Source organism: Drosophila mojavensis, unplaced genomic scaffold, assembly GCF_018153725.1.
Source record: "Drosophila mojavensis isolate 15081-1352.22 unplaced genomic scaffold, ASM1815372v1 contig_74, whole genome shotgun sequence".
NCBI lineage: Eukaryota > Metazoa > Arthropoda > Insecta > Diptera > Drosophilidae > Drosophila > Drosophila mojavensis.
In genome coordinates, this window is record NW_025318899.1 from 16,695,833 (window position 1) to 16,712,758 (window position 16,926).

A 16,926-nucleotide genomic window follows, 5' to 3' on the forward strand; every position below is an offset into this window, starting at 1 on the left:
GAATGCACGAGACAAATGTCGTGAAGAAGACGCGATGAAGCATAGCTAAGATTAATTGGCTAGTAATAATTAGCTAGTAAATGCTCTGAATAATGCACAGAATTTTTTAAATATTTTTATTTTTTATTTTATCACAAATGTGAAAATATTCAATTCAAAAAAAAAAAATGCATTAAATTAATAATTTTCTTTAAAATTATTATGCTGAAAGTGAACACTAGAAAATCAGACAAGCGAAGGAATTTAAATAGTCCGAATATTAATGGAATTTTAAATAAATTATATTTAGGCAGAAAATCGAAAAGAGGGATTCTTCATGGGTTCTCCAATTGGAATAAAGTTTTTGCTTAGCATAATATAAATAAATTCTAGAATTAATATTCTAATATAATGCCACTAAGATTGTTATTAAAAGGGATGTGAAGATTAAAAGACTGCAAAGCCAACTGAGATGGTTCAACAAATAAGGAAGAAACTTGAGCCACATTCAGGACTAAGTGCTAATAAAGTTTTTATGGAACAGAAAATGTACTATTTAAGCATAATATAAAATGGACCGACTAGGCAGTACTTAATATTATCCATATAAATTAAACACGCGATATTCAAAGTTTTCAAATTTAAAAATAATATAAAGAAGTACAAACACCTTGGAAACATTGTTACAATTTATTGCTGATATTTTTGTTAACTAAATACAACAGTATTTATTTATTAATTACATGTTACACATATATTTATCAATATATATTTTTTTTTTAAGCAACGCACAAAAACTTAGACTAAAGAAATATTTCAACTTTGTTTTTATTGCAGGCTTAGCAAAAAATGATATACACAGAAAATCAAAATTCCTACAGGCTTTTAGTGTTACAGATCTTATATAAAAATCATTTTATCAAGATTCTTTGTTTTTTTTTTTTTTTTAGATTTTGATTGTTTTGTTTTTGTTTTTTTTTTTTTTTTTTTTTGGTAGATTTAGGTTTATAAAGTCGGCTCCAAAAGGGGTTCTCACAAAAATACAATGAATATAGAGAGCGCGTCGTGTGGAAACCGATGTAGAAAGTAGTTCCATTTGTTTTTTGTGTTTCGGTATTGCAATGTAAATAACTAAATATATAATCTATAAGTTTCATATAAGTACATATATATGTTGTATATATGTCTATAAAATCAGTACACATTTATTTGCTTGTATATGTTTATCGAAACACTCACTACTAATACAGACACACACGCAAACACACACACACACACGCAGCTAAATAGATATAAACTACTACAATATGTTGGGGTCGATCGATATCCAATTGATATTAAGATATATGTATATATATATAGGTATACGTGTGTGTGTATATATATATATATATTTATATGTATGATTTTTTGTAAAGTTATAATTAGGTGGAGATTTTGAAAGGCCTGTTATTGTGTGCTCGACTCAGTTGTAAGGTGTTCTTGATGGAATACCTTACATTGATTGTGGATAGTTAAGAGGGCAGTATGCGAAATGAGATCTCTTGACTAAGTTACATTTATGAATGATTTCTTTTTGTTTTCATATTAGCTTTCTCTTCTTTTCTAACCTAAGGGTTGCTTTTGTGCCTTTTCCTTTATGCACTCGAGTCAATATTTTGTTAAATGTGGATCACATTTAGGTTAAAGAAATCATAGTATTTATTATTATAAATTTAAGTTTTCCTTTTCTTTTAAGTTGTTGTGCCATTTTCGAATTCAAAGGGGAAGACTTAAAATTGTGCATTTTACGATTTTGTGTTGAGCAAGGACATAGAAGTTTTTTTCAAATAATATTTGAGTTAAAATGTGACCATAATTCGCTATAATTGCAGCTCTTGCTCGAATTTTACTGCTGGCGCCACTGAAATTTTTGCTGAAGCTTTGTTTTACAATAAAAAGAGAATAAAATAATATTTGAACTGAAGTATTTGATTTAAAGTATGACCGTATTTCATTACTGTTTGTCTAGCAGTTGTAATTTTTCCTTTTTCATTTTTTCTTGCTGAAGCTTTTAATTATGAAATAATATTTTAATTTAAGTACGATCGTATATAGTTATTTAGTTTCTAACAGTAATTGCTCGTTCTTCAATTGTTTGGTATAATTTTGCTGTTACTGAAGTCAATTTTGTTTTTGTTTATATAAGAGCATATTTCGCCTTTATATCTAACAGTAATTGCTCGATTTACAATTTTGTTTGAGTTTAGCTTGCATTGAGCTTTTAAATAGTTTTCTGCTGGCAGCACTGAAATATTATAAGTGTGAACGTATTTCGTTCCTTTAATTAATAATTGCTCCATTTTCAATCAATGTCAAGTTGCTTTCCTCTTTGGTCTTTAGTTTCGATTGGATTCCATAGGGTGGGGACTTTTGATTTGCCATGATTATAGTAAGACTGGGGCCTTACTCAACTAGTCGAGTGCCCGCTTCGACGTCCTCGGCCATGGTGACGCCCTTGGATTTCTTCTTGCCCTCCGCCGCCGGCTTCTTCTTGCTGAGCATCAGGGTCTCCGGCTCGTCTGCGGACTGCTGCCGCTTGCCACCAGCCGGGGCACTGGCTGCTCCGCCTCCTCCATTGCTGCTGCGCAGCTTGAAGCGCGTTGTGGCCGCTGCGGCATTGTTGTTGGCGCAATTGCAGATGGCATCAAAGATGCGCACCACAAAGCCGCGAGCCCGATTCACCACCTTGCCGTTCTTAAAATCTGGTATGGCGAAACCTAGACAGATTAGTGCCAAGGCGAACAGATCGAAAAAAAAACCGAAAAAAAAAACAAATTAAAGGGTTCGGTGAGTGGCTGACGAGAAAAGTGCAACGGAAACAAACACACATTCACATGCCAATGACATAAATAAAAATCGCACACTGAGGCAAATAATTAGACTTGGACGCATGTCGCTTTTTTAATTGCTCCCTGTCACTGCGACTTGGCACGCCCCCGCGGCTAGCTTATAAAGCGCCGCGTGCCCTGCATCTGCCACACAATTGCGTCTTATCATGGGAACCGCTCGCTCGACCAGCTGCTGGCACAGATCCTGGCAGCTATTGCTGCTGCTGCTCGGCCTGCTCCTGCTGTCGCCCAAGCTCTGCGACGCCGTCACTATGCAACAGTTTCTCCAATCGCTGGACATGATGCGCAACGGCTGCATGGGCAAGTTCAAGGTGCCGCTGGACACGCTGGATCGCCTACGTGACGGTGACTTTAGCTTCGAGCCCTCACAGGATTTGCTGGTGTGTAACGGGCATAGTTAACTGACTGGCTGGTTTCTCTGGCTGGTTTCTCTACCCTTCAAGTGCTCCTCTGTATCCCTTTTTGCAGTGCTACACGAAATGCGTTGCTCAGCTGGCCGGCATTTTGACCAAGAAAGGCGACTTCAGCGTGAACAAGGCCATGGCCCAGATGCCCATCATTTTGCCAGCCGAGCTACAGGATCCAGCCCAAAAGGCGCTCAACCATTGCAAAGATGAACGTGAGTAGGGTGCTCAAGAACTATATAAATGCCATACCCATTCCCAATAAGCTCAGGGCATATAAATTAATATCGAAGGCTCAAGTTAAGCTGAGTAAAGTCAATAATTTTTTTCATATTATGCTCCTGCCTTGTATGATAAAAAAGAAAGCATTTTGCTCCTATACCTTATACCATCTATATAAATATACCTAGGGACAAAAAATTTAGCCTAAGACTAAAAATTTTGAATAACATGTTAAATTTAGTAAATTTAAAAGTGCTGCACATTGGAGATTTTAACTATATTAAATATTAAAGAAAAATGGATTTTAGATAGAAGAAAATTTGATATTCTTTGTATTGGAAATCATTTTAAAAATTATTAATTAATTAATATTATATTATTTATTTATTTATATTATATCAACGAATTTTTATGAGAACTTTAAGCCAGTCGGATAGTGCAATCGCAATTCTTTTGAATATGAAAAAAAGTATTTAATTATTTAATTTAATTTCTAATACCCCACTTTTAAATACCTTACTTAAAAATTGATTCCTTAAATTTAAGATTCTCTCTGAGATCATAAGACAAGCCACATATTACTTGCAGCTAGCAGAAGCTCTCAGTTAGAAATCTCTTGACAAAAACAAAATATCTAAAGCCTCTTAACACTCGCAAAGCTTGAACTGCGCTCAGCCACTGCCTGCTTAGCTAACTCCAGATAAATATAGATAAAGCCCATTAAATAATAAATCTGCTATCAATATTCTTACAGCGAAAGCTCACAAGGACCAGTGCGCCCAGGTCTACTACATAAGCAAATGCATGGCGGACTACGATCGTCCAAACTTTAAGTTTCCATAGCAACAGAAAGACGTAACAAAATAAAGAAGAAAGTTAACTAGTAATAAAAACGTATCCCTTTTGGGTGCTTCTACTTACTCGGTCGCTTCTCCTTGCCCTGTGGAAGAAACGTAAATGTATGCGTATGTGTGTGTGTGTATGTGTGTATGTGTATTTCAGTACAAAACTTTCTACAGTAAAGCGGATGATAAATGATTGGCCAACCTGTTGCGATTTCTGTGATTCGAGCGCACGTCTATTGGCCTCCGCTTCGGCACGCTGGGCCACCTCATCGATGAATTCGTGCAGCATGGCCATGTTATTGGGATTCTGTTTGAAGTGCTCGATGCGCGCCTCCAGAGATTCCTCTTCAATGTTGTCCACGCTGTCCGGCGAGGCGGGCTCTGGATCCGCAAATCTTGCGTGCATTTTGACTCCACTTATTTTTTTGCTCACAATTTACTCTGTCGATAGAATTTTTGTGAAAAAATTCACAAACTGCCTTGGTCGAGCTTTCGCCTTTGTCTAACACACACGCGAACTGAATTGGTATGTACAAGGAGTTTGGCGTTGTTCTCTGTATGTGCTTTGGTTAAAAATCAATAGCGAGCCAGCTCTGTGGCGCCCGCACATGCGTGTTGCGAGCGTGCCATTGGCGTAGGTTCCGTGGGGGTTGGGGCAGCTGGCAGCTGCTACAATTGTAAATAATTGTCTGAGGGGTTGGCTTGCTGGTCAGTGCCTGTGTTTATTAACTAATATTAGTTCTTAAATAACTAAACGGCGTGTGCACGTGTGTGTGTTTGAAGAATAAGGCTACTCCAGATGCGATAAATCATCCAGTTCGGGCGGTGCGCGCACTATTTCCGTTTCAATGATCAACGAATTGGCATCCACGATGCTCTGAAATGCGCATAAACAGCATTATTAGAGTGGATCACTTTTAGGGAGTTGGCAGGTACCCAGGACTGCTACACACATTATCATTATTGCTGCGCGCTGTTAGCAAACTATTTGCACCACCGCCTGCTCCGCCGACATTGCCTCCGCCACTGTTGCCGCCTCCACCGCCAGCCCCAGGGCCAATGCTGCCCGTCGACGATGAATTCGAATTGGAGGCATTGGCGCCGTTCGCCGAGGACGATGACAGCACCACACTGTGCGGTGAGCTGCCACGGCGCACCACCTTCGCTTGCGACTGCTGCGGTGAGTTCTGTGTGACAATCACAAACTTCTGCGCCGGCTGATTGGCCTGAATGGCGCGTATTTGCGGTAGGGCGGCCACCACGGGACTGCTAAATAAATGAGAGAGAGAGAGGAGAACCATTTGTTAAATATTTCAAGCAATTTAAATAGTCGAAATTTGTCTACAGTCGAGGGCATAGGCATTGAGACTATCCTTGGATTATATCTTACCCTTGTCGCTGAGAATTCGGCATAGAGACGCGTCCAATGGCTGTCGCTGTTTGGGCAGCGCTTGTTATGGGCGCCGTATTGATGCTGCTGGAGGCCAGCACTAGGGCGCTATTGGCTGGTGCATTGCGCACTTTGACCACAGCTTGGCACAGCGAAGGACCCAGAAAACCAAAGTCCGCTTTGTACTCCTCAGCGATGTCCGGTGGGTTGCGCATTTGCTTTAAGATGGGCGGGCAACATTTCTGGAGCATGGCGCGTATGTGGCCAGCGGCTGTTTTATCCGTATTGCTCATTGAGGTGCCCAGCAGATGTGGCTCGATGCGTTCCGAGATGAATTTCAAGCGTGGTACGATAAACACTTTGATCACCTCGCCGCCCAGCTCCGAGAGGCCCGCAATGGAGCCATAGAGCGAGGACAAATGTGTTTTATCATTCTGCAGAGCTTTGCTAAAAATGCTGTAGGAGGAGGAGGAAGATGAGGGAAATGAGTTAGATATATATATATATGGATATTGTATTTCATGCACTTACCGTGTGACACGAGTTTGCAGATTATTTGTCAGCGTGTTGAAGGTTTTGCAGATCTGTGCCATGAGACGGGAGGCAAAGTCACGCAAGGCCCAATGATTGTCGAGCTCTGGACGCATGCACAGCTGCTTGGACACAATGCAGGTCATAACAGATGGTATCAGCTCGTGCAGCTAAAAAGAGTGAAAAGTTAAACTTCAACAAGCGGAGGGAAACTTCAACATTGGCTTACATATTTCTCCAGGAAGAGCGATGGATTGTCCAGCAGAGCGCGCACCATGCGCATCAAATAAATCAAAAGTGCTAAATTATTCTGAACAACATTAACTTTAACGCCCTCGGCAATGAAGGTGCACATGCGGGGCAGCATTTCATGGAGACCCGGATCAGAGCCGAGCGACTGCAGCGCCTCGGCACGACGAGGCTCATCCGATCCGACGCAGGCTTCGGTGATCTCCTTGTAGTACAGCTGCTGTTCCACCGACAACTCATGCGTAGCCAACTGCTTGACATGTATTGTTTCGACATTCTTAAGCTTGTGTATTTTGCCAGTGGTTGGCTTTCCAGCGGCATCTTTGTTCAGGCCTTGGTCTAGTTTGATGACAGGATTAACAGAGTCCACGAGCTGCGAGTCTTTGGAGAGGGGTGGTGGATTTTCCGGCACGGTGGGCTGTATACCCTCCACAACGAACCAATGGGATCGCAACGTTAGATCTAGTGGTATTTTAAATGAGCTATTGGCGGTGATCTCGTTTAAGTCAATCTCTTTATCCTCTGTAAAATGTAGTTCGCGACCGCCGCCGGAGGCGAATCGGAAGGGTATAAAGTCCTTGGTCATGAATCCATATTGTGGCTCAATATTGCGCACCTTCAGCGACATATCAATGTCTTTGACCGACAGCTTTTGCCGCTTGGCATGGTGCATGAATTTGGCGGCATCCTGTACAATTCGCTTCAGCTTAATGGAAACATCTTCAGCTAGCTCTTTGGCGGCGTCATCGGATAAGGAGCCCACACCGATGCTTTCGGCAATTACTTTCATTGATTCGGCTGATATGCTGGAGCCATAGAGCATACTGCTGGCAGGGCTACTACTTTTTAACGCTTTATTACTCATTTTGATAAATAAACAATTTTTTTCACCCTGCAACGGTATATGCCATCCACTTACGATGGGTAGAGGTGGGACACTAATGGTGGTCGATTACTCATTTGATACAAGCGAATGTATCGTACTAAAAACTAGTTCGATAAGTTTTAGAACAGAAACTTGTTTTTAAATTGAAAAATTACAGTACACAAATAAAATGAAAATATTCAAATGTTATTAAATATAAATACCTAGTTTTATTATTCTTTGCTGGAATTGGCTCAAATTATATCTGATAGTAGTGTTGGAAAAGGCGCTCGAATGCAAATGCTAATCGAATGACTCCATATGCTAAATAATCGGTGCATACAAATACATCGCTTTGCTGGCCATCCCTAATTCGTAGTTTCTTTTCTTTATTTATGTTCATACCTTGTGGCTTTTTTGTTTTATTATTGAAATTATAGATTATAGCGTGCAAAATATTGTAAACGTAATGCGATTAACTATTAAAAGCCAGTGCAAGTGTTTAATATATGATCAGCAATTAAGTTGAAAGTGCATTGAAGCATGTCGCGTCGCACCTTTGGAACAAAGCAGCAGCAGTGAAAATTCAACGCGAGACTGCAGGGTGAAAACGGCGCCATTTTAAGAAGCAAAACAAAGCCAGCAGCAAAAGCAGCAAGCAAAACTTGAATGCAATGCAATTAAAGGCGCAAAAAGCATATGCATATGCTCAAATAACAATTTCATTATCGGTGTGCATAATCAATTAACGCTAAAAAAAAATTACAAAACGTAAGTGTACGTGTGTGTGCGTATTTGTGTAAGTGTGTGTGGAATTTCCGCCCGCCCCCTCAGCCATAAATATTTGTTTGCGTCTGTGTGTGTGTTTTGTGTCTGTCGCATTTTGTGGTTTGACCTAGTTAAATTGTCAAAAATTCTGAACGTGTTGTAATTAATGTGACCAGGTTAATAAAGTTTTATTATTTTATATATGTACATATATTATATATGAATAGCTCCGCCCTCGAGTCGAAATATGAGCAGTGGCCAAAATGAGGCATCAGCAGCAGCAAAAAAGGAAAAGGTTCTCGAAACGCAGCAACGTACACAAGAATCCGGCAGTGAAAATGAGGTAAGTCGTGCAATAAAATATTTATATATAATAAAATGTACATATTAAAAGTTACTTTTAATTATGTTGCTATAAGTGTATGCTAGGGCTATTAAGTATTAATTAATTAACAAGTCATAAGAGAAAATAAAATAAGACATTATGTTATAACTGGGATACGAGCATCGAATATTCCCATAATCTGTTATAAAAATTTTCTGTTATATTTTAATATAATAATAGTGCAAAGCTTAAGAAATATTAATATGCTGTTATATAGTATAAAGTTTATCATTTTAATGTTCTGTTATATATTATATATTCTATTTTATTAATATTTCGTTAAAATAGAATACAGTTTTTTTTTTTTATATTAATATTCAGTTATATGGTATAAAGTGTTAATTTAAGTTTAATTTGCAAAAATTAACATACGATGACTATTTCAGGAAACCGACTCTATTACGGATCAGTCGAGTCAATCGAAGTCTACGAAATCAGCAACACAATTTAGCGTACAGCGTTCGGATATTGATGGACTGCGCATGAGAATCTCGGCCATAAGGAACCCGCCCGCATCGCAAGCAGCCGCAACGTCAACGAACGCAGCAACAAGTTTAACAAATTCGACTCAAGCTCGAAAGGAAGCGTCGACAGTTGAGAATATTTCGCGTAAGAAGCTGACAAAGGTGCGCAAGATGAGCGAGGCTCAGGAGCTGAGCGGCTGTTCGACAGATGCCAAGGACAGGCATAGAGACAAAGAGAGGGAGAAAGATAAAGTCTTATCAATTGCAAACACAACCAAAAAGATAAAAGTCAAACGGAAGAAGATTGCGCAAAAGAGCAGCAGCAACTTCATGGCCAATAACAATAATAATAACAATAGCAATGGTAAAACGAATCGCACGGCTGCAGCTGTATTTAGCTCCGATTCGGATGATGACTTGCCCTTGAAGATGCACATTCAGCGGGCACCGCGTCTGCTGCTAACAGCAATTGGGGGCAGCCAGGGCGACCATCATCACATGGGCATCTCCAGCAGCGACAACGAGGAGCTGGTCAAAGCAGCCGACCTGGTCAAGGCGGCCATTAAGCGTGTCGAAAGCGATGCCGAGGACAACAGCAGCATTTCAGCTGGCATTGCTGCCGCCAAGGTTAAGCAACAGCATCTGCCCCAATATCAATCCACACTGTTGCAGGACTTTATGGAGAAGACACAAATGCTGAATCACACAGGCAGCACCAACAGCTTAGCCGATGCAGCAGCTTCAGCTCCAGCTGCATCGGCATCTACTAGCAGCAGCAGCAACCTCGCACAACAGCAGCTGTTGCAGCAGCAGCAACAGTTGCAGCAACGCAAGCGACGCGGCCGCCCCAAGAAGCTACAACCAACTGTTGCCGCTGCCAGCGTAGCTCCCCTGCCCGTCGCCGTGCCCACCATCAATGAGTCAGCAGATTCGGGCGTCATCAGCACCACGCCCTCGCCCAAAATGCAGCCGGCGGCAATGGCCAGCGACAATGCCAAGCCGAAAATCGATATGGCCTATCTGGATAAGCGCATGTATGCAACAGCGGAACGTGTGCTGTATCCGCCGCCGCGCAGCAAGCGACGGCAGGGCAACAAGAAGGACAAGAAGGAGGATGTGCAGGTCGATCCGCTGTGGCGCAAGATCGACGTGAACAAGAAGTTTCGCTTGCGCAGCGTCAGCGGCTACAAAAGCGACGGAGGCGGCGGTGGTGGCACATCGAATACCATTTGCAGCAAAATCCTCGCCGCCAAAAGTGGCTACGTCTCGGACTATGGCAGCGTGCGGCATCAGCGGCACAATCACAATTCGGGCTACAAATCGGATGCCAGTTGCAAGAGCCGCTACAGCAGCCGCAGCTGCGCCAGTCGCAGTCGCAGCCGCATGAGTCGCGCCAAAAGCTGCGGCTATCGCAGCGACTGCAAGGAATCCTCGGGTAAATCAAGCAAATCGCTGCGGCGACGTAGACGCGCCTCTATGCTGCGGAGCGGGCATGAGCAGGCAGCGAGTGCGCTCAGCGATGAGCACGATCAGGATATACTGCAGCTGGCGGGGCTCTCGCTTGGCCAGAGCAGCGAGGAGAGCAATGAATATATTAGCAAGCCGAGTCTCAAGTGTTTGCCCAGCACGAGTGCCAGCAAGAAATATGGTGAGATCAATCGGTTTGTCACCACTGGACAATATTTTAGTGGAGCAGCAAAGGCAACAGCTGGGAGTCTTGCGGCCGGATCCAGCACGCCGATAGCGACAGCAGCGGTGGCAGATAACTTTATGCAGGGTATGAGATACAGAATGAATTATATATAAGTACTTGATTAAACATATTTGATTTTCTAGGTAAGATGTTGCTGCAACGCAAGCACTCCATTAGCCAGGATACGATTGTGCCCAGCAAGAGTGCGTGTAAAATAAAGAGTCGACGCTCGTCGGCGGCCAGCATGTGCAGCAGCTATGTGTCGGGCGTGTCGCGGCGACGACGGCAGCGCAGGAAGAGCATGAGTCATTCGAAATCCTTAAACATTGACTCCAAGCTGCTAACCGAAATAGACATCATTGCAAGCACATTTCACGCGCGGTGTCGCATTCAGGAGGATCGGCTGACAGCGAGCAGCGGCAAGGAGAAATTGCTAGCCGAGGCGAACAAGCTGCAGGCCACGCTGGCCACTGCACCCATTGCAGCGACGTTGCCGCTGCTAAATGGCGGTGGCAGCGGTAGCAGCAACGTAGCCGGCACTGGCAGTGGAGCCACCAAGCCGCTGAAACGCGCACTGAAGAAGCGCAAACTAAACGAACCGCTGATTGACTTTGCCATGCTCTCGGCCAGCGCTGGCAATGCGAATGGCATCAGCAATAGCAACAGCAGCAGCAGCAACGGCGGCGCCAAGCGACGCCATAAGAAGTCCAGCAGCAACAGCGGTGGCAGCAACAGCTCTAGTCCCGACGATCATAAGCTGCCGCTGAAGAAGCGCCATTATCTGGTCACAACGGGCGCCGAGGTGTCGGCGTCGGCGTTTGCCAGCAACGGCAAGCTGAATGCCGAGGCGTGGGCAGCTGCTGCAGCGGCGGCCAAGAGCAGCGTCAATACCAAGGCCCAGGCGCAGTTCAATGCCAAGAAACTAACGCCCAAGAAGCGACATTTGCTGGTCAGCCAGGAGGCCAGTGGCAGCGGCTCCTCGGCAGCGGGCAACGCCTCTCCATTGCGCATTGTCGTCGATAATAATTCCATAAGCGGCGGCAAGCTGCTGGACATCAGTCCCAGTTCGCTGTGCTCGCTGAAGCAGCAGCGTCGTCAGGGCGCCAAGTCAAAGAACTCCACGGCGGCGATAGCGGGCGCAGCTGCTCGTGAGCTGCCGCAGCAACTGCAGTCGCCCGCCGGCAGCAACAGCTGCCCGCCGCCGGGCATCTTTGAGCCGTCGGTGGAACTGGAAATCCAAATACCCATAGCCAAGTTAAACGAGGCGGTTATCACAAAATCGGAGGTGGAGTCACCTCTGCTGGCAGCCATGGACATCAAGGAGGACGCCAACAAGAAGGAGCAGTGCCAGCGCGTGCTGGAAACGCTGCTGCACAAGACGGGCGGCAATTTGTTGCTCAAGCGCAAGCGCAAGAAAATCAATCGCACCGGCTTTCCCACAGTGAGGCGGAAGAAGCGTAAGGTGAGTGTTGAGCAGACAGCGAATGCACAGCAGCAACAGTCACAGCCACAGCAACAGCAGCAGCAGCAACTGGAGCAACAGCAACTGCTGCCCGCACGTGAAACCCGCAGCAGCAGCACTCTGGCTGCCGCTGTCACAATGGATTGCGAGCGTGTGCCGCAGCCAGGCGAGGCGCGTGAAACATTTGTGGCTCGCAGCAGCAACCAGCGCACGCCGCGTTTGTCGGTGGTGGCCCTGGAGCGTTTGCAGCGACCCCCAACGCCAGCAAATAGTGGAGCGGCAGCTCGAGGCAAGCCACGCGGCAGAGGCAGACCCAAGTTGCAAAAGCAGCTGCCACAGCAGCAGCAGCAGCAGCAAGAGCAGCCACAAGAGCCACAGCTAGACCCGCTTCTGGAAGTGCAGCCGGCGAAAAAGCGTGGACGTGCTGCCAAGCAAGCGGAAGTGGCGCTGCCCAGACTGGAGCGAAAGCTGGAGAGTAGCATTAAGCTGCCTGCGGGCATTGATCCCAATACGAATTTTAGCTGTAAAATACGCTTGAAGCGGCGCAAAACGATGCAGCAACAGGACACAGTGCAGCAACAGGAACAGCCGCAGCAAGAAAAGAAATCGCAACACCAGCAGCAGCAGCAAAAGTCGCAACAGTTGCATTTGGAGCCACCCACCAGCGATGATCAAGAGCAGATTGCAGCTGAGGCGGCAGCCAAGCGGCAGCTGCAGCCAGTGCCAGCCATTGAGCATGAGCCATTGCCAGCACACGAGTCCAGCTCGAATCTGGCCACCGACTATGCCAGCTGCAGTGATACCAGCGAGGATAAATGCAGCACTGCATCGCAGCGCAAGCGCACCAAGTTAAAGAAGAACTATTTGGTGGCAGGACTCTTCTCCAATTACTACAAGCAGCTGGGAGGTGGGGGTGTAGCAACGACGCCCGCTGCAACTGTTGCCAGCAAGCAGCCAAATAAGAAAACTGCAGATGGAGAGCAACAGCAACAACAACAACAGCAGCAGCAGCCACAGCAGGGCAGCTCTTTGCTGCCCCCGCCCACCTATTGTGAACGTTACTTTAGGAGCACAATCATGGACTTTGAATTGCCTTATGATATTTGGTGGGCCTATAGCCACGATAAGTTGCCCACGCGGCATGTGGTGCCCAGTTGGAACTATCGCAAGATACGCACCAATGTCTATGCGGAGTCGGTGCGTCCCAATCTCGCGGGCTTCGATCATCCCAACTGCAATTGCAAGCCCCAGCCGAATGGCGCCTGCCTGGACAATTGCCTGAATCGCATGGTGTACACAGAGTGTGTGCCCAACAATTGCCCAGCGGGCGACAAGTGCCGCAATCAGAAGATCCAACGACATGAGGTGGCGCCTGGAGTGGAGCGTTTCATGACCGCCGACAAGGGCTGGGGTGTGCGCACCAAGTTGCCCATTGCCAAGGGCACCTACATACTGGAGTATGTGGGCGAGGTGGTCACCGAGCGGGAGTTCAAGCAGCGCATGGCCACCATTTACCTGAATGATACGCATCACTACTGTCTGCACCTGGATGGCGGTCTGGTCATCGATGGCCAGCGCATGGGTAGCGATTGCCGCTTCGTGAATCACTCGTGTGAGCCCAACTGCGAGATGCAAAAGTGGAGTGTGAATGGATTGTCGCGCATGGTGCTGTTCGCCAAACGTGCCATTGAGGAGGGCGAGGAGCTGACCTACGATTACAATTTCTCGCTCTTCAATCCCTCCGAGGGCCAGCCGTGCCGTTGCAATATGCCGCAGTGTCGCGGTGTGATTGGCGGCAAATCCCAGCGCATTAAACCGCTGCCCGCGGAACTGAAGACGACGGCAGGTGTGGAGGGCGCCAATGCTGGCGCTAAGGATGCCAACGGCAATCGAAATGGGCGGCAGCGCAAGCACAAGGCCAAGAAGCACGCACAGCGCCAGCAGCAGGCGGCCAAGGAGGCAATGGTTGTGGCACGCGTTCAGCAGCTCTCCGAGAAGGAGAAGAAGCTGGTCAAGCAGTGTAATATCTTTCTGGTGCGCAACTTCGAGAAGGCAAGTAGCAAACGCTCCAATATAAAGTTATTCTACAATAAAACCTCTCATTCACAGATTCGTCGTTGCAAAGCCAAACGCGCTGCAGCAAAGGCGCGCGCTGCTGGCTCACCGGCTACGGGTGAGGCTGATCTGCCTGGACGTCGCCCATCGACTCCTTCGTCAAGCTCGCTGTTAGCCGCACAAATCTCAGCTCTCTGCACGCCGCGCAACATGAAGACACGTGGCCTAACGCAAGCCGTACAGGATCCAGAGCTGGAGAAGATGGCCAAAATGGCTGTAGTATTCCGCGACATTTGTAGCGCACTTGAATCTCCCAAAATGTCGGAGCTGCTCTCCACATTGGCCAGCAGCAAGAAAAAGAAGCAGCTGAAAACTGCGCGTCTCGATTTTAAGACAATTCAAGCTCAAGTGGAGCAGGGACATTACAAGACACCACAGGCCTACGATGAACAGATGCAGCAGCTGTTCACAGAGGCGCGGCAGCTGCACGGCGACGATGAGGACAAGTACAAGGCGCTGCAAACGCTGCTGGAAAGCTACAAGCAGCAGAAGGAGGCCAACTACGCGCAGCTGCTGGAAATATTGGGCAAGCCGGAGGGGCTGGAAAGCTTTAAGCCCAGGCAGGAGACAGAGGAAGAGGCCAAAGAAGTTCAGCCAGAGGATCAGAAGCAGCTGCAGCAGCAGAATGCAAAGGAAACTAAGGAAACAAATGCAGCTGTGGTTGCAGCCCCAGAGGTGGTGCCGGCCACGGACGAGGAAGATGTCATACGCTGCATTTGTGGTCTGTACAAGGACGAGGGTCTGATGATTCAGTGCTCCAAGTGCATGGTCTGGCAGCATACCGAGTGCACCAAAGCAGACATCAATGCGGATAACTATCAGTGTGAACGCTGCGAGCCGCGTGAAGTGGATCGTGAAATACCGCTGGATGAGTACACGGAGGAGGGACATCGTTACTATCTATCTCTGATGCGTGGCGACCTGCAGGTGCGCCAGGGCGACGCGGTTTACGTGCTGCGCGATATACCCATCAAGGATAAGACGGGCAAGGTGCTGCCCAGTCAGAAGCATACGTACGAGACCATTGGAGCCATTGACTATCAAGAGTGCGACATATTTCGCGTGGAGCATCTGTGGAAGAACGAGGCGGGCAAACGCTTCATATTCGGTCATCACTTCCTGCGTCCTCACGAGACCTTCCATGAGCCATCGCGTCGTTTCTATCCCAACGAGGTAGTTCGGGTCTCGCTGTACGAGGTGGTGCCTATAGAACTAGTGATTGGGCGCTGTTGGGTGCTGGATCGCACCACATTCTGCAAGGGTCGACCCATGGAGTGCACCGACGAGGATCATTGCTACATATGTGAGCTGCGTGTGGACAAAACCGCGCGTTTCTTTTCCAAGGCAAAGGCCAATCATCCGGCGTGCACTAAGAGCTATGCGTTTAGAAAGTTTCCGGAGAAACTCAAGATCTCAAAGAGCTATGCGGTAAGTGAAATAGAAAAAATAATCATAATCAATCAGAGCTCAACAATAAATCTCATTTGCAGCCACATGATGTGGACCCATCGTTGTTGAAGTCGAGGAAGCAAAAGACTGATTTAGAAGTAGGAGCAACATCCATAAAAATGAGCAGACAGGAGCAGAAAACAAGCCAAGCAACGGGCAGCAACAGGAAACAGCGAAATGCGAACGCTGGGCAGACAGGATCAGCATCCAGTGTAACGGCATCTCTCACAGAAACCGCTGTTAAAGTTTTAACGCCAGTTGCTCCCAATGGACAGGTTGATATCAAAATATACAACACTTTTATCATAATCATACTCAAACTGTATTCTGTTTGTAGGTGCTAAAAAAGAAGCGATCACGCTTGGAGAATGTTCTAAATACCATGAAGCTCAAATGCCTGGATGCGCAAACGGCGCAGGAGCAGCCAATCGATTTGTCCTACTTGCTAAGTGGACGCGGCGCCCGACAACGCAAAACCAACTGCAGCAGCAGTAACGGCAGCAACAGCAACAGCAGCAGCTCGGCAACGCCGAGCGCCTAGTGGATGCTAATATATCTCTATGTAGCCATGTACATAAATATCGACTTTAGAGGCATTGCGTACTATTTATATGAAATGAAAAAGAAAATGATAATACATAATTTAGCCTTAGTTCGTAAGTTGTAAAGCGCATAAAACGGTGATAGTAGTAATTCTAGTTTGTAAATTGTTATGAACAACTTCTTGAGCAACTTAACATTATGTACGATTATTATGATTATGATTAATGCAATTATTTATACTTGTATGATGATTATGATTATTGCAATTATTTATACACTTGAACACATGTATGCCTATGAGTACGGTCCACTTTTATAGACAAATTACTTATGCTTTTTAAAAATTGTTTTACATATGCATTTCCATTGATTATTGTTTTACAAAAACCAAGGTCCTCTTTTTTAATAGCGTTTAACATTGTTATTTTAAATTATTATGTATTATGTTATGGCTGCTTATCAAACTACTTGAGCAATACAAGTAGTACACTCAATGCGCGATTAGTTTTATAACATGTATATTTAAAAAAAAAATTGTTATCAACTTCGAACACAAATTTGAAAGTAAAATATATATATTTTCATTAACACACGAAATTCCCATTGTTATTTCAAAAGGCCGTTGATACTATCTTATATCGATACAGCTTGTTTCGATAGCAAAGCTCTGA

The 16,926-nt window shown here is 45.5% G+C and overlaps 4 protein-coding genes across 6 annotated transcripts; 2 read left to right on the forward strand and 2 right to left on the reverse strand.

Annotated features, from left to right (window-relative positions):
- Positions 1-646: 646 nt before the first annotated feature.
- On the reverse strand, positions 647-4,939 carry LOC6582778. Of its 2 annotated transcripts, none has more exons than XM_002008433.4 (3): positions 4,544-4,939; positions 4,418-4,436; positions 647-2,723 (listed from the first exon to the last, which is right to left on the reverse strand). In XM_002008433.4, the coding sequence occupies exons 1-3, from the start codon at positions 4,745-4,747 to the stop codon at positions 2,425-2,427; spliced, it is 522 nt and encodes a 173-aa protein (XP_002008469.1). In that variant the 5' UTR covers positions 4,748-4,939; the 3' UTR covers positions 647-2,424. The 2 variants fall into 2 exon arrangements, with proteins under 2 accessions (XP_002008469.1, XP_015018080.1); XM_015162594.3 differs by having other exon boundaries at positions 647-2,738.
- Positions 3,025-4,416, forward strand: LOC6582779 (general odorant-binding protein lush). Its single transcript, XM_002008434.4, has 3 exons — positions 3,025-3,250; positions 3,339-3,489; positions 4,251-4,416. Exons 1-3 carry the CDS (start codon positions 3,122-3,124, stop codon positions 4,337-4,339), a joined length of 369 nt encoding a protein of 122 aa, XP_002008470.2. The 5' UTR covers positions 3,025-3,121; the 3' UTR covers positions 4,340-4,416.
- Positions 4,940-5,038: 99 nt separating the features above from the next.
- LOC6582780 (transcription initiation factor TFIID subunit 6) lies at positions 5,039-7,468 on the reverse strand. 2 transcript variants are annotated; one of them, XM_015162595.3, is made up of 5 exons: positions 6,492-7,468; positions 6,263-6,432; positions 5,732-6,187; positions 5,295-5,607; positions 5,039-5,218 (listed from the first exon to the last, which is right to left on the reverse strand). In XM_015162595.3, the coding sequence occupies exons 1-5, from the start codon at positions 7,374-7,376 to the stop codon at positions 5,132-5,134; spliced, it is 1,911 nt and encodes a 636-aa protein (XP_015018081.1). In that variant the 5' UTR covers positions 7,377-7,468; the 3' UTR covers positions 5,039-5,131. The 2 variants fall into 2 exon arrangements, with proteins under 2 accessions (XP_015018081.1, XP_002008471.1); XM_002008435.4 differs by having other exon boundaries at positions 5,295-5,610.
- Positions 7,469-7,744: 276 nt separating this feature from the next.
- LOC6582781 (histone-lysine N-methyltransferase ash1) lies at positions 7,745-16,506 on the forward strand. The gene is made up of 7 exons (XM_002008436.4): positions 7,745-8,147; positions 8,372-8,487; positions 8,916-10,770; positions 10,830-14,200; positions 14,258-15,691; positions 15,754-15,987; positions 16,050-16,506. Exons 2-7 carry the CDS (start codon positions 8,392-8,394, stop codon positions 16,251-16,253), a joined length of 7,194 nt encoding a protein of 2,397 aa, XP_002008472.2. The 5' UTR covers positions 7,745-8,147; positions 8,372-8,391; the 3' UTR covers positions 16,254-16,506.
- Positions 16,507-16,926: the final 420 nt, after the last annotated feature.